Here is a 15779-nt window from a genome sequence, read left to right on the forward strand (position 1 = left end):
ACTTAGTTTCAAATGAGTGAGTAGTAGCAAAACACGTCCTTGCATTCCCTTAATCTAGGATAAATTTAACTCGATGTCGAATAACGTTGCTTTTTGTAAAATTTAATAGTATGATGTCTCTATTTGTAATCATCTTGTTTTGCGCATACTTTTATTACCAATATTTGCATTATTTTACGAGCCGATATTAAATATCAATAAACCGTCTTGCAAAATACATGGTTAGAAAATTGCATTTACAAGGTCAGGAGAGAATATATTGTCAAGCGTCTGAGCGGAGAGAGATAAGACAAACGTACATTTATAGCTGATTTACACTAAACTTACTAACATATATTAAATTTACTCATTGATGCATACAAACATATATGGCAAAATTCTATAAGGTATGTGTTTGGTACCAATGATCCTTAACCTTATCGTTGTTCACTACAAATACGAAATAATAATGTATTAATGTCATGTAATAAAGAAATAAGTTTTATGATATTGAAGAAAAAAATGTGCATGCATGTAAAGCTGTTGTCTACAAAGACAGAAAATAGAAGCTGACATGTATGAAAAAAATATGATTGAAGTATTCCTTTAGCAATGTTTCCAGCTACAAACACCTAAATGTTTATAGTTATTAGTTTGATAAAGATAATGATTATTATTATAATTATTACTATTTACTATTATAAAAATGTGCTAAATCCTAAAATCGACCCTAAGAAACAAAGTGTTCATAAAGAGTAAGAGAGAAATACTCTCTGATTGGTTTCCTATTATTAAGCTTAATTTTTACATCTTTTAAGGAACAAGGAAAATGATGGTTCAACAATTTCTAATCATGTACTTCTTTGCAAACTAGAATTGGGAGTACATTTTCATTTTGTGACCAAACAAATAATAAAATGACTGTCGACCGACAAATTGATACTACATACAATGCATAAACTTGCATAATTAAAATTACAGCACTGTCTTAAATCACTCCGTCTGGTATGACAAAATTTAATTACAAATAATACAATATGGTAAACAAGATCAACAAGGAAATGCGGCGTTCAATGAACGCAACCCCACCATGACCCAGCAACAAGGACCAGTGGCCGGGAGCCCAAGAGGAGCCCAAACAAAACCAGGACAGGGCCCAAGGCAGAGCACGGACAGGATAGTAACTTAATAATACATGAAAGGAAAAAATAAACCGATAACAAAATCTATTAAAAATAGAAGGTCAGAAGACACCAACACGCATGCATTATTTCTGGACGATGAGAAAACTGAATAAGAGTAAGTTGATTTTTTTCCCGAAATTGGAAAATAAAATTAATGAGTATAATAATCTTCTGGCTTTATTCGAAATTTCAATTCGAAAAGATCATTTCTATTCATAACTGTCAGGATATTGTTTGACACAAACAATAAAAGCATGGGCATATTGAATTGAAGCCTAATAGTTTGAGGTGATTAATAATAATAATTTCTAGTAAAATTATATTTATCAAACATAACATATTAAAGGTAGTGGTAGGTCATACAAACGAAAATAAGAGTACGACACTTTGTGCATATCAGCATATCAACAGAAGGTCAATTAAAAGCTAAACATAGTCTGAATTGCATAGTTACAATTTGCCAATTTAATGCTTCACGACATGATCGAAAAATATCAATTAATAAAGCCTATCGCGTGAAATACCAGATGAGTATATTTTAGTTTCAGCTGATTAAACATTATTATTATTTCTGTTAATTTTTATTTTTTTTATTTTATTCATTTTATTTTTATTTTTTTTATTATTTCTTTGGGAGAGGGGGTGGGGGGTTGTTACAAAATGAATTTAAGTGTTGTTCAAATCATCTTTACATATAATTGTTTCCTTAATACAGAAGAAATACATTGATTAGAATATAAAACAGCATATTATTAACACCTTTACATGCTTTAAGTTAGATATTACTTTACGCAAACGAATGTCCAGTAGCTAGATAATTTCTCATCATTGTGATTGTCTTTTTATCTTCATTACACTTCATTAAATCGTGTCTGCAATCTGTTCCCAGGATACATCTTAGCAGACCAAATAACTGATGAATTTCTTATGTTTGATATATTACTGCTTATTTGGTTTGCGTATTAAATAAAAGGAAAATACAATCGTTTTTTTTTTTCATTTTTATATTAAGCGAAAGAGATTAAAGCCGATTAAGAAATTCAAAAAAAAAACAAATTACCATTACTAATCCTTCTTTAGTTAATGAATGCTAGTTTCATAAAAAACAAGACAAATGCCGCTGTGTAGAACTGTTGACTAATTGGTAGGTGACATTATGTTTAAGCGACAGCGTAGCCTGCTCAGCAGAGCCAGAAAGATATCAACTTGTGTCCCGGTTATGCTTCACATTTTCGCATGCGCATAATTTTGAACCGTGACTGTTTTTATCATTTAGACTGGAATTTATGCTGCACCTTGTACATTTTATGTTAGCAAGTGTTTATATTTACATAAATTGTTTAATCTAAAATTTTGCGCACAAATATTAAATTATAATTCTCATAATACTGTTGACCGGCCACATAAAGGAATAAATCTAGGCTTTCTGTCATTTGCTTTGTCGTTTATCTGTTTCACACTTTATTACATATAGTCTGCTATCAGTCCCCATGGTACCATTATCCAGACATAATTGACAAATCTCAAATCGATAGGCCCATATATATTAAAAAATAAAAGGTATGTCCGTTATTCTGCACTTCAAGCATGACAATTTAGAAAAGGAAATATTGTATTCATTTTTCTACATTAAACAGTCATGACAAGATGTAATTACGTAGACAATTGTATCAGGTCATTTTAGCTTTTTTTAGTTATTATTTTTTCAAAGAAAACACAACGGGACAATGGGTGTCAATGTATTCTAAATTTTGGAAAATAAGAAAAAGGTCAGAGTGTCTAAAGACCTATTTTTCACCTTTGATTAGCACCTTAAACGTTTTTTTTTTCAAATATGTTTATTTAAAACACATGTTTATGCATAATTATAAGCATTAAGTTACACTTAGGTTAATGTCTTTACACTGCTAGTACAGACATTAAAGGGTATATCTACAGCAACTCTATCTCTATCAATGCAACTTTAAGATTAAAGTTTAATGATATGCTCCCTACGGAAGGCAGTAAAAATAATTGTATAACTGCCCCATGTGATCAAAAAACCGCATAACATAAATGCTTGTAGAAGATTTCATAAAAATCTATAACAACTTTGATTGCTATATGTGCACGTGGCAGTGGAGGGTTATTAACAGTCGTCTGGGCAATTAAAGATAAAGGTCACATCATTGCTATTGATTTATTTTCCCAGAATTTCCACAAAGCTGCATGCCAAAAAAATGTGCGCACATGTTTGACTAGCAGAAAACGGATGGTAATAAGCAAAGGTCGTTTTCTTTGTGGATCTGTTGTTCAATGTCCATATATTCGATCTGATAAGCCTTTTTAAGCAATGCATTGTTCTATCATTTTTAAGAAAATGTGAACAACATTTTCTCAGTTTTGTACTAATACATGATAAAAAGGGTAAATATGTTGATATTAATACTATCATTATACTATTTTTACCAATTGACAAAAGAGCTGAAAAAGCAAAAGATAGTTCATATATATAACAAAGATACCAATTTAAAATAGAAACAGTTTTTGAGAAATAAAAATGATAGCATTTCTGAGGCATTATGGACCTTTTAAGATTTTACACTGATTTAAAAGAATACACAATCATGTTTTTTTTTATTATTTTTTATTTTCCTCAATGCACCTGGTTAGAATTTCTACAGAGGGCAATAAAATAATAATAGTTGTGTCATATGTGATCAAGTATGACATTACATAATACGACGTTATTATACATTGTTGAATATAATACTGAATTCTACTTGACGAGCTGTTAAACCTATATTGAATAAGACACTGGTCGAGTCTTCTTATGTAATTTTGTTGTGATTAATGCTTTCGAGGGATCACTTTATTTCCAGAATTTTGTACTTCACAACAGCAGGTGTCAAGGGCCGTGTGGCAGCTGTAAAAAGTTGCCCCGTACTTCACTTCAGTGTTGTTATATTTTCTGGTCCTTCGGGATCATTGATGCCAGCACTATTAGGTGACCGCTCAAGCCGGTGCTAGGGGGCGTGAGGGATGTTTTACTTATTCATTATCTCTCATGTACAGACTCAATCAAACCGAGTCTGCAATTCTTATGTAATTTTCTTGTGATTATTGCTTGCGAGGGATCACTTTGTTTCCAGAATTCTGATATAGGTTTTGCAGCTGTGTACGAGCCCAATTTAATCCGTATTAATCTCATCCATAATTAATGACCTCTTTATTTTATACAACCACATTTTTGACATTTTCATTGAATTGCAATAAGGAATTGCTTTATATTTTGGATTCTCAAAAAAAAAAAGAAAAAAAAGAGAAAGAAATCGAAGCTAGATAGGGTGCGATATGTATTCGAAATGAAACCGAGGCTGTATGGTGTGATATTGATATTAACCTTTTTGACTCTGAAAATAAAAACGAGGCTATATGGGATGTGATATGGATTTGATATAGATATTTTGCACTCTTAAAATGAAAAGGATGCTTTATTGATAAAATTGGATCCAATAATGATTTTTATTTGAACATCACGCGGTGTAGATGCTGAAAGTGCATTGGTTTATTTTATAAAGTGTGAGGGTTTCATAAAGATATATTAACCGTCTGGAAAATATTATAAGATTAGTTTGCAAAACATGTTCACGTGTCTGTAAAGTGTAATTACAAATCGTCTGGACAAACAAGGATAAAAGTCACGTGCATCTCCTCTCATGTTACATTTACTGCAAATTTGTATTTTTAGCAACACAATACATGAATTGCGCTTTCTCATGTCCATCTATGTCAAGGAGGTTCAAATAATAGTCCTAAAATGTGTTGTAGTGGCACAGAAATATTTTTTACCGTATATCTTTTATCATGAGATGTGTGTAAACTGTCACACGGTTCTTATCTAGATTAGGTTTAGTACATTTTATAATAAAGAAGAGCATATGAACAAACCATCTACACATCAGGTAAAAAGGGCTCCTTTTTTCGGAAGAATTAAAGAGACTTAATCTGGTAAATTAAGGCAGGTAAATCTCATTCCGTATTTAAATATATATTTACTATGATTGGCTTCTCAAAATCAGCATCAAGTGAAATTTAAGCTATGCAGAAACGCTTACTAATAACTAAAAACATAGAAAATTTTATTTATTGTCACATTGACGCACAAGGGTATTGACTTAGAAAAGATGACAATAACATATTTGCAAGCCTTCCAATTGAAGTAACAAAATGAGAGCGAATTCTCAATTAACGATATCATCATCTAAAATAAAACTGGCTCTTCAATGACTGTGTATATATTTTTGACTGTATGCATTTTTCGTTTTCACATAACATGTTTTTCTTTCTTATACAGTTCATTTTACTACATGGTTGGACGTCCGTGGCCGGTGAGTTAAGGTGGTTGACTTTAAACCACTTGCCTCTCACCGCCAACTGCACAAGCGTCTTCGTATTCTTTCATGAGACAAAGCTATCCTGCAAGCTATCGGAACGTCAATGGTTCTACTCAGGGACCAGGTTTGGCCTGAAATAACGCATCTGCGTTCTTTTCCACCAGTAAAACAGTGAAGTTGTCATATGACCTATAATGTGTAGGTGTGATTTAAAACTAACTAAAGCTAACATTACGCATCACGCCATTTATCAACATAATAGAAATGTCTAAGACTGACGATAATTTCATTTAAACATAAAACATTGATGATCAATGACCAAGACCTATAAATGAAAACTCTGAAAAATGTGAATCTTGTAAAATCTTTAAAATTCGCTTTAAACAGACCGGGCTTTGAAGAGACAAACCACGATAGATATGTGTCCATATGTGAGTTAAGACAAAGCGTTTTTGATTTGTGTTTTCTAAAATGAAATTCTGGAGTTTATGGTGGCTGATTTACGCCATGTCGTGCAAACCAATAAAACAAATATTCAACAAGTTAAATGTTGATGCTGCACATCAAAGACGCCACCAAATGATGTGAACAGACACAGGTAATCTACAAAATTGGCCTTGACAAGTGTTCTCTATTACAGTTGAAGCACTAATCAATTTTTCTTGGTATGTGCTCGTTGTTTAATAAGTTGTATATCTTTGTGAAAAATTAGAACCTAATACATAAATTCACAAAGTAATTCCATGTCTGAAATGATTGATGCGATATAGACAGAAAATAACTTGGATAACATGTAAAAGTGAAAGGATTGGTGTTACATAATTGAATTTTAAAACAAACTTCCTAAATGACATTTTATATTCAATATATAGAAAAAAATTTAGTTTGATAATTGTAATCTATGAACATTCATTGTGCTTTTAATTTATACTGAAGTGTCTCCGTTGCGCTGAGATCCCGAAAACGTTCATTTAGTAGGCATGTATAACCATCCAAAACATTCAAATAAAAATTCTTATAAAAATTATAACAAACTTTAACATTGATACTGCATTTCATACATGTATATATAATTTACTTTAGTTTGATAATTGTTATTTATAACCATACATTGTTCCCTTTATAGAAACTTATCTCCGTTGAACAAGGATTATATCCATTTCGCGGCTATTTTGTCAGCAAAGAATCCTTTAAAACAACCTATTGCAAATATTTGTGATACATTTTAAAACAATTTACTTTTTTCACTCAGTAAATTTGTTTTATTACTTAAATATTAATTGTTTTCAGGAATAAGCATACATTGTGCCTGTTTTGCAAAAATATATGTCTGTTGCGCCAAACAAATTTCACATGCGTATTTTAATCCTGTCAAACCTGGTTCCTGTCATTAGAATATAGACTGACTCATTGACACGTTATTTATGAGGTAAATAAAAAAGATAAAAAATAAAAAGAATATTCAAACATGGCACTTTTACATAAGTTAAACGTTTATTTTATTTCCTTAAAGCTCGCTGACATGTTGTACACCAGAAATCTATTTCTATAAGAGAATCTTAAAACAGTTTAATTTTTTAAAAAACAAATGCAAGACTAAAGTTTTCCAGATTGCTGAATGGACAATTGCATATCTTCTAGCCTCCGCGTGCACGCGGCGTCTCCTAACGGCAAACTGTTTCTAACTATCATTTGACCTATCTAAACTCACATATTAAATTACAAATAAGCAAGCATTTTCATATATAGCATAACATTTATTTCCTATTTCAAAATGTCCCATCTTATCAATTCAGAAATCAGTGAAGAAACGATCAATCTGCCATTAGTGCTAAAGTACTGCATAACGTGTAATTGGTTGTATTGAGCTTAATAAGCAACAATAAACTGTCTGGGGAAAATATATCCTTAATAACTGTCTTTATAAAGGACAAGAGAGGACGATTACCGTGCGTCAGGCCAGACAAATATGTAAAATACACGTGCACTTCTTCTCTGATATAAGACAATAATTACGTAGTACTACATATTCATGCAAAAAAATATTTCGTTCGGTATTGCCTAATCGTTAATGTCTAGTAATGTCAAAGTTGAAAAATGTTTATGAACTTAAGATTAAAGTTTAATATTATTTTTACTTGGATACACGTATTAGAATTGAAAAAGACCGCTGGTATATTTCCGATGATAACAATCAATAACAGCCAGAGCTGCATCATTACTAAGCGTGTAGTACTTAGGTACCAGTACCTGTACTTGGCAAATTATGCAGTACCATTACCAGTACCAGTACTAGATTTTAGCTCGGCACTGCAGTACCAGTACTTTTTTGGTGAAGTAATTAAGTACCAGTACCATTACTTTTATATATTCATCAAAGTTTGAATATACACATGTTAAACATTTTCAACTATTATACAAGAAATTTTAAAACATAAGTCTTTTAGTTAACATCTTTTCACACTTGTTATTTATTACCAAAAAATAACAACTTTTTATGTCAATCACATATCATTGTAATAGCATAAATTTAGACTGAAACATTTCATACAGTGATTTTTTGCCTTTTACACTCTGTTACAATTTTAATAAGTATTAGTAAAGATTTTTATGTTAACAATATCACATGGAAAGGCGGCGTTATGAAGACCAGAAGCAACAAGATTCATTGCAAGTACTCAGGGAAAACAAAAAAAACAGGATAATAAGGACATTTTATTAAAGATATTATTTGTTTATCTCAATTTAATTTTTACTTAAAGTCTTTGGTGCTTTTTTATGATGAATACTATGTTAACATTTGAAGGAATATTGCAGCAAATTATCTATAGATTTGATAACTTACTTTTTTCACAAAAATATAATATTGTAATTTACAGCTTTATTTTGAGAAAAATTGGTGCTACTTTATCAAAACCAAAAGTACTGCATAGTAATGCAGTAGCAGTACCACATTTTAAGACAGTAATGCAGTACCAGTACCACCAGTACCAGTAGTAGCAAAGTTTTGTAAGAGTAATTCAATATCAGTACCCGTACTTGCAAAATCGCTGCAATACGTACTGCAGTACCAGTACCAGTAATGCAGCTCTGATAACAGTTCAAAAAAGAGGTATAACTGTCCCTAAAATATACTGAAATACTTTAACAACGCAACATGTTTCACCAAATTTATCAATGATTTTGCTATTTTCTGTAGACATTGGAAATCCTGGCAGGACGGTCAGGTGGATCGCCGCCTCAATAAGCTTAACCAGTTTTTAAAGGGACTCAACTGAGGTTTTTTGACATGACGAGACTGGATATACTTTTTCGAGATAAATATTATATTTCATGTAGGTGTAGACCAGTAACTTGTTTGCAAAATTTCAGATCTTTCGCTCACTGTGTTTTTCCAGAATAAATATTTTAATTGTGAAAGATAACAAGAAAATATATATAAAAAAAACGTTCCAACGCTTTTCGCTCAAATCGGATTAAAATAATACTATAATACGATTCAAAATTAAATTCGGAGTATATTTCTCAATTATCATTTGCATATCTTTCTATTTTAAATGCCTCGGTTGAACTATGCAAGAAATCAAATTCTATGTTTTAGGCTTTTGGACCACAGTGGAGTTCCTTTAAAGTCGGACGAAAACAACAAGATAAACAAGCAAACATGGTTAAAGCGGTTATCTTATCAATAACCATAATAAAACAACATGGTCACAGTAAAGTATAAGTTAAATTCATGCCTATCAAAGATAATAAGATAAATCAGCATATCAATCAATCCATGTCAGGAATGCTTGAGCCTAAAGTGGCCTGATAGGAAAGTTAAACGTTTAGATAAGAATGGTTTATGGTACGACATTAAATGTGTTAGACAAGCAAAAAATTCCTTTATTGCCAAGTTAGATAATTATTATGTATGTACTTAGAGTATCAAATAAATATTAAAGTAGGGATTAAAGTGACCTGCAGATCTTAATTTTCATATAAAATTTCAGATATAAAGGTATGTATGTTTTGTAAATTGAATTAATAAGTTACCTCTTAATTAACAAAAACATGAACTGTTCAGTATTGTAGGTCTTTTATATTAACTTTATTTAATTGTAACATTTAATAAATGGTGTTTTTAATAAGTAGAGTTTATGTTTTAAGTCATACTTGTCTTTTTCTCTACAGACTTGCATGATTTTTGATTGTTTTTTTTTTATTATGCTTTATATATAAAACAAAACAATGTTTCTTTATTTGTATTTCTTTTATTCAAAGGTACAAAATGGTTGCAGACGACAAGGAAAACAAGAGGCGCGAAATAATCTTGGTCACTGGAATGTTTATATTGCTTGCCATTACCATTGGTATCGTTATTTGGCAAACTGATAAAATCAAATCAACCGGCAATTTTGATAATATACATGTACAAGAAAACAGACCACGACAAATCACATGGCCTAGAATAGCAACAGATATGTTCGTTTATGCCGATATGACTTTTCAAATTCGTAAAAACTCAACCCGTGCACTTGAAGGACATTTCCACAGCGATTCAAAAGTAGGAGCAGCTGGATCGGAAGTATCAGAGTGTAACGGAAGTGACGTTTGTTTAGAATGGGCTGGAAAATCAATGCTTCAAATAAAACCTTGGAAACAACTGATACCTGCTCTTGATACAAAAATTGAATGTTATGAAGTCTTTGAAAAAGCTCTTAGATGCAGCGACCAAGAGCTGACTCATTGTTTTAAAGTGTCGTCTGCTCACTGGTATGGTGGGTATGCCGATAAAATTCAAAATTGGCCTTTCCAGAAAAATTCAAGAAAAATGTCTGCTTACATGGTGAATGACTCGTACGTTGGGGAAATTGGTGGCGTTGTTGAACGATATTTCTTTTCGTCGTCTGGTGTCGGTATTTTCATTGACCATGATGTCCCTCTCTTCTTTAGTCTAAATGAGCCCGATGACGGGTTGATGTGCTTCACGGCTAAATTCGGACAATATCCGTATTTCAATAATGGATCTTTTTTTCCCTCCCTTAAGTATAATATTTGTCAAGGCAAGAACGCTCTTGATATCCATCGCAAAATGTCAGCTTTGTTTATCGACAAACCAAATGGAATCCCAGATCACAATCTCTTCAAATATCCTATCTGGTCAACGTGGGCACAATATCACAAAGATGTTAATCAGTCTACCGTGCTTGAATTCGCTTCTAATATTCTGAAGTACAACTTCACTCATGCGCAGCTTGAAATTGATGACGACTGGACTAAAACATACGGTGATATGGATTTTAACAAAGAAAAGTTTGAAAATGCAACAGATATGGTTAGGACTTTGAACAAAAAAGGATTCAGAGTAACAGTATGGATACATCCGTTTTTCAACGTTGACTCTACCTCATTTTATTATGCGGGTTCTAATTTTATGTTGGTGCGGCAGTTCGAAAGCATGGTTCCGGCAATAACGCCTTGGTGGGACGGAAAACTAGCAGCAATTCTTGACGTTTCAAATCAGTCAGCAGTTGACTGGTTTCTAAGTAAGCTCCTCTATCTTAAACAAACGTACAACATAAGCTCTTTCAAGTTTGATGCAGGGGAAACCTCTTGGCTACCCCATGTCTATAGTAACGCTAAGATGAGTTTAAATCCAGCAGAGATGTACCCTATTAAGTGGGTAGAGTTAGCCGCTAAGGCTGATCAAACTTTTCACCAAGAGGTCAGGGTTGGCTATAAGACCCAGAAACATCCCATCTTTGTGCGAATGATGGATAAAATGTCAAATTGGGGCCATGATAACGCATTTAAGACTATAATTCCGTGTGTTTTTACATACGGCCTTTTAGGATACCCGTTTGTTTTGCCAGACATGATCGGCGGAAATGCGTACAAAAATCGGCCTGATCCAGAGCTCTATATCCGCTGGTTACAACTCAACACTTTTCTACCTAGCATGCAGTATTCAATTGTTCCATGGATTTATAACGAAACAATTATAAAGATAGCACAAAAATTCACGAAAATGCACGAGACGTATTCTGATGTACTGCTGAAGTATGCAAACGTTGCAACACAAACCGGAGAACCAATTATTCGTCCCCTTTGGTGGATTGCACCTGATGATGACGTTGCCCTCACGAGTGAAGATGAGTTTCTTGTCGGAGATGAATTTCTGGTTGCACCTGTAATGGAAGCTGGAGCTCGAGCACGTGATATTTACTTTCCAGTTGGTCGTTGGCGAGATCAATTTAAGGATATTAATAAAACATTTGAAGGACCTAAGTGGGAGATTAACGTGTCAATTGCCTTAGACGAGCTTGCTTTTTATAGAAAAGTATAGAAAGAAAAACCCTCAAGGTCCAGAGCACCTGTTTTGTATGAAATTGCTTAAAACATGAACATGTTAAGCTTGCGAACATTTTGTTAATCAACCTGATATAAGAATGTGTAATCACAAACGGAATAAATATTTTATACTGTTCTATGAACGAATTATTGCATAAATGAAAAGCAAAATACATGCTATGTTTTAACAAGTTTAAATAATAACTTGTGTATATATCTAGAGCTTTTGCAAAAAATATATAATTTTCACTGTGTAACAGAAAGCAAAAACCATCGAATATATGCCAGTTTAAGGTCGATTACAAGAATCGTTTATTTAATCCGTGTCTACGTTATTTCCAAAGGTCTTTTAATGAGATGTATGATCAACCGGCATTTTTAATGAATCAATACATTGCAACAGTTCTAGACAAAGGGTTGCCTAATTCAAATTTAAAAAGAAACTGGGAGTCGTAATTGTCGATTTTTTAAGGTTCACAGTTTAAATAAATTACTTTGATATACCATTTTATGTACGAACACATTTTGTTTAATCAATGTATTTAAATTGATCAATTTGCTGAAAATACAGTACTGCCTGTTTACGAAAAAAACCAGATGTAGCTGGCCAAATAAATAATTCATTTGCGTGGGAATTAAAGTTTAATCCGATTTCATTATCAACTGATCGAGATATTGTGATATGTAGCAAAATGTGTTTTTAACGTGTGAACATACGCGTCTTATGTGCAATCATATTGATACTGCTTAAGGCGATAAGAAAATTAATGACATGATTATATTGAATGAGGTTTTAATTTGAATGATTTATAGCACGGTGTAAGATAAACGCCGCTCCCAAGTGTGTGCGTGATTCCGTTATAACAAATAAATCTACTTCCTTGAAACCGGCATAGTTGAAACAGTCGCATGTGTTCCTACTTGAATTGTTCGTTAACCCCTAACACGCTTAATATAATTACTTCTTACAAAATCCAATCAAAACAAACAAAAAACATTTTCAATCTGGACAAAACTATTCATCTTTTCAGATAGTCTGATTGAGTAGCAAACAGTTCAGAATGTTGTCAAATGGAAGATCTTTGGGTTTGTGGCGTGGATATGACGTTATGTATTTTATTTCATTTATTTGATGTTTCCTGTCAACTGTATCGAAGATAGGAGGGTCACTTCTGCTGGTGTAATGCAAATTACACTATAAATACTAGTGTTACTTTGAATGTATGAATGTAAAAGTAGAAATGCCACTCGTCGGTATGGCTCCATGTTAACGTAGAAATATCACACTTTAGTTGTATTAATACAGACGTTAAAATATCGCATTTAAAGTTAGTAAATAAATGTTTATGTTGATTTATTAATGTCACATCGGCTGTTTCTATTTAGAATGTCAATGTCACTTTAATTGTACATGTAGTATCTGATGCAATGCATGAACTTTAAAATCGATGTGTACGTATTTGATAAGCTGCACAATACTTCTTATCTACATACATGATATTCCCAGGATGCTGTTTTTTATACAGCGCAAAAAACATGTTGAAATTAGAAAATGGTAATAACGTTAGATATTTTACCCTGACATCATATTTAAAGAACGCAATTTCTGACAATTTCATGTTATCAATTTAAAATAGTTCTATATTTAAATACTGCTATCAAAGATGAAGGCGTTTTTCGTTAAATATTTACTTAAATAACTGATACAACACATGCATACATGCCGCCTCGGTTTATATGAATGTGTGAGGCAAACGTTTATCTTTCTTATGGTGTCTTATTTGTGCCATGTCGTACATTTGCTCCACGGGACTCCAAACGAAGACACGAAGATACGAAAAAGTGGTGACATTGTCGTTTTTTGTGTTTTTGTCCGGCGCCCCGTAAAACAAAAGGTAAAATTACAAAAATATGACAAAGTATTGGTGTTGTCGTATAATAGTGTGTTCGCCTTTCGCCCCGCGGTGTGAAAGTACTGTTGTCTTTGTTGAAAAAAAATCGTGTTTTCGTCCTGCGCCCCGCGGAGCGAAAACAGGACATTGCAAAAATAGTGCACTATATATAACCGACCTGCAATATGTCGGGATGCTCGACTTTCTGAATTAAAATACCATATAACTGATTAAAAATTGAAGAAGTGTATAAAGGCAAAAAAATATACAGTATATTATTAATGAAAAAAAAAAACGCATTTTCTCAATTGAAACAGGTTCTCAATGAATTTGTGTTGATGAAATCAAATCATCTGTTATTTTTTTTATAAATCCTTGTTTTGTATGATCGTGCTGTGAATGCAGCAAACATTAACGTTTTAAAGTATTTTTGAATATTTATAGTAATACTATTCCTTGCAGAAATATGTTATTGCTTTTTGCAGGAAAATAAAATATTGTCATGAATGATATTTAAGATGCATTGGCCATAAATCATGCGGGAATAATGCATAATAAGATATTTCTTCGAGAAAATATAGCGTCATCGCGATATCGTATTGTAATTTGTTAACGAATATAGATATCTTCTGTTAAAATGAATAATGAAAGCTTGGCTTTTTGTGATATATACAAATACACTTCCATATTTGTTTGTTTGTTTCATTTAACGCCTTTTCCCAACAGTATTTCAGTCATATAGGCGGGTAGTTTCCTAACCATCGTTCCTGAAGAGTAACACCAGTACTAGACTACCTTCCTCCGTGCTAAACTACCAAAGCATCTCCCGGGGATCGAACCCACGCCAGAGAGGTTACTGGATTAGAAGTCATCGACTCTAACCCCTCGACCACGGAGGCGGTTTACTTCCATATTTAAAATAGATGTAGACGTTGATATGAAATGTTTACAAGAGCAATTTAGTAATTGTGATAAAGACCATCAGACCAGGTCAATGACATTCACAGATTTTATTACTCCCATATTAGAAGAGCAAGCAAAAATCGACAAGACTAAGTTTTTTGGTAATATACTTTCAATAATGAATTCTACCAGACACAATGAAGATAGTTTAAAGAAACAACAATTTCTTTTTAAAGCTTTAAATACAATTTTAAACAAATTATAGGTCTTAAAGATGTCAAATGAGGCATAACTTTTTTATTAGATAAGACAGAAAGTACATATTGTGAATAAAATACGATCATGGCTGACATGAACGCTTGCTGTTGTTGTTGTTTTTGTTGCTATTTGTAGGTTATTTGTTATTCTTTCTCTTTTTTAGATAACCTTGCCATGAATAATTGGCATTGTTTGCGCACTAAAATGTGGCTTTGTCAAATGCATGTCTAATTATATTGCGATTTCAAGCTTAAATGGTGAAGGAAGACCTCAGGAGATTTATTTCATGCACGAACGGATACCTGAGTAGAACCACGTACGTTATGTAAGCTAGCTTTATCACATAAAGAGTTCATGTCGGGATTCAAACCCTGAGTGGTTATGTATAAGTGGTTTGAATAAAATGGATAAAATATAATTTGAAGCGTATCAGACGATTAGATGTGCGTGTATATTAAATCATTGCAGAGTGATAAAACAATATTAAAATAGGTATTGTTTGCAGTAAATATGGAATTATAAAAAGTCGAACTAACACCTCAAGACGGTCTAGATAAATTGTCTGTAATTAAATCCAATAAATTTTCTGGATAGATAGATTGTAAATATTAACCTTTGCTATATGTCTTTATCAATCAAACAAAGTAGGTTTCCAGTTCAGATTTAAATTCAGTTTTAATTAAATTGTATAAAATATTGTATATCTTACGAAATTTAAATATTTCTAAACTGTATGCTGTAGGTGTCTATTTAGGTCCTTTGAAAACTTCAAAATTTGATGATGTAAGTGTATAATGACAATGTTAAGTATCGCTATAATAATGTTACATTAAATTTCTTATATATCTTGA

At 32.3% G+C, this 15779-nt stretch overlaps 1 protein-coding gene across 1 annotated transcript; it reads left to right on the forward strand.

The window, feature by feature from the left end:
• Window positions 1-9394: 9394 nt before the first annotated feature.
• Window positions 9395-13147, forward strand: LOC132713182 (myogenesis-regulating glycosidase-like). The gene is made up of 2 exons (XM_060695668.1): window positions 9395-9542; window positions 9806-13147. Exon 2 carries the CDS (start codon window positions 9813-9815, stop codon window positions 11868-11870), a length of 2058 nt encoding a protein of 685 aa, XP_060551651.1. The 5' UTR covers window positions 9395-9542; window positions 9806-9812; the 3' UTR covers window positions 11871-13147.
• Window positions 13148-15779: the final 2632 nt, after the last annotated feature.

This window comes from Ruditapes philippinarum, unplaced genomic scaffold (genome assembly GCF_026571515.1).
Source record: "Ruditapes philippinarum isolate M1 unplaced genomic scaffold, ASM2657151v2 ctg1598_1_1_1_1, whole genome shotgun sequence".
Taxonomy (NCBI): Eukaryota; Metazoa; Mollusca; class Bivalvia; order Venerida; family Veneridae; genus Ruditapes; species Ruditapes philippinarum.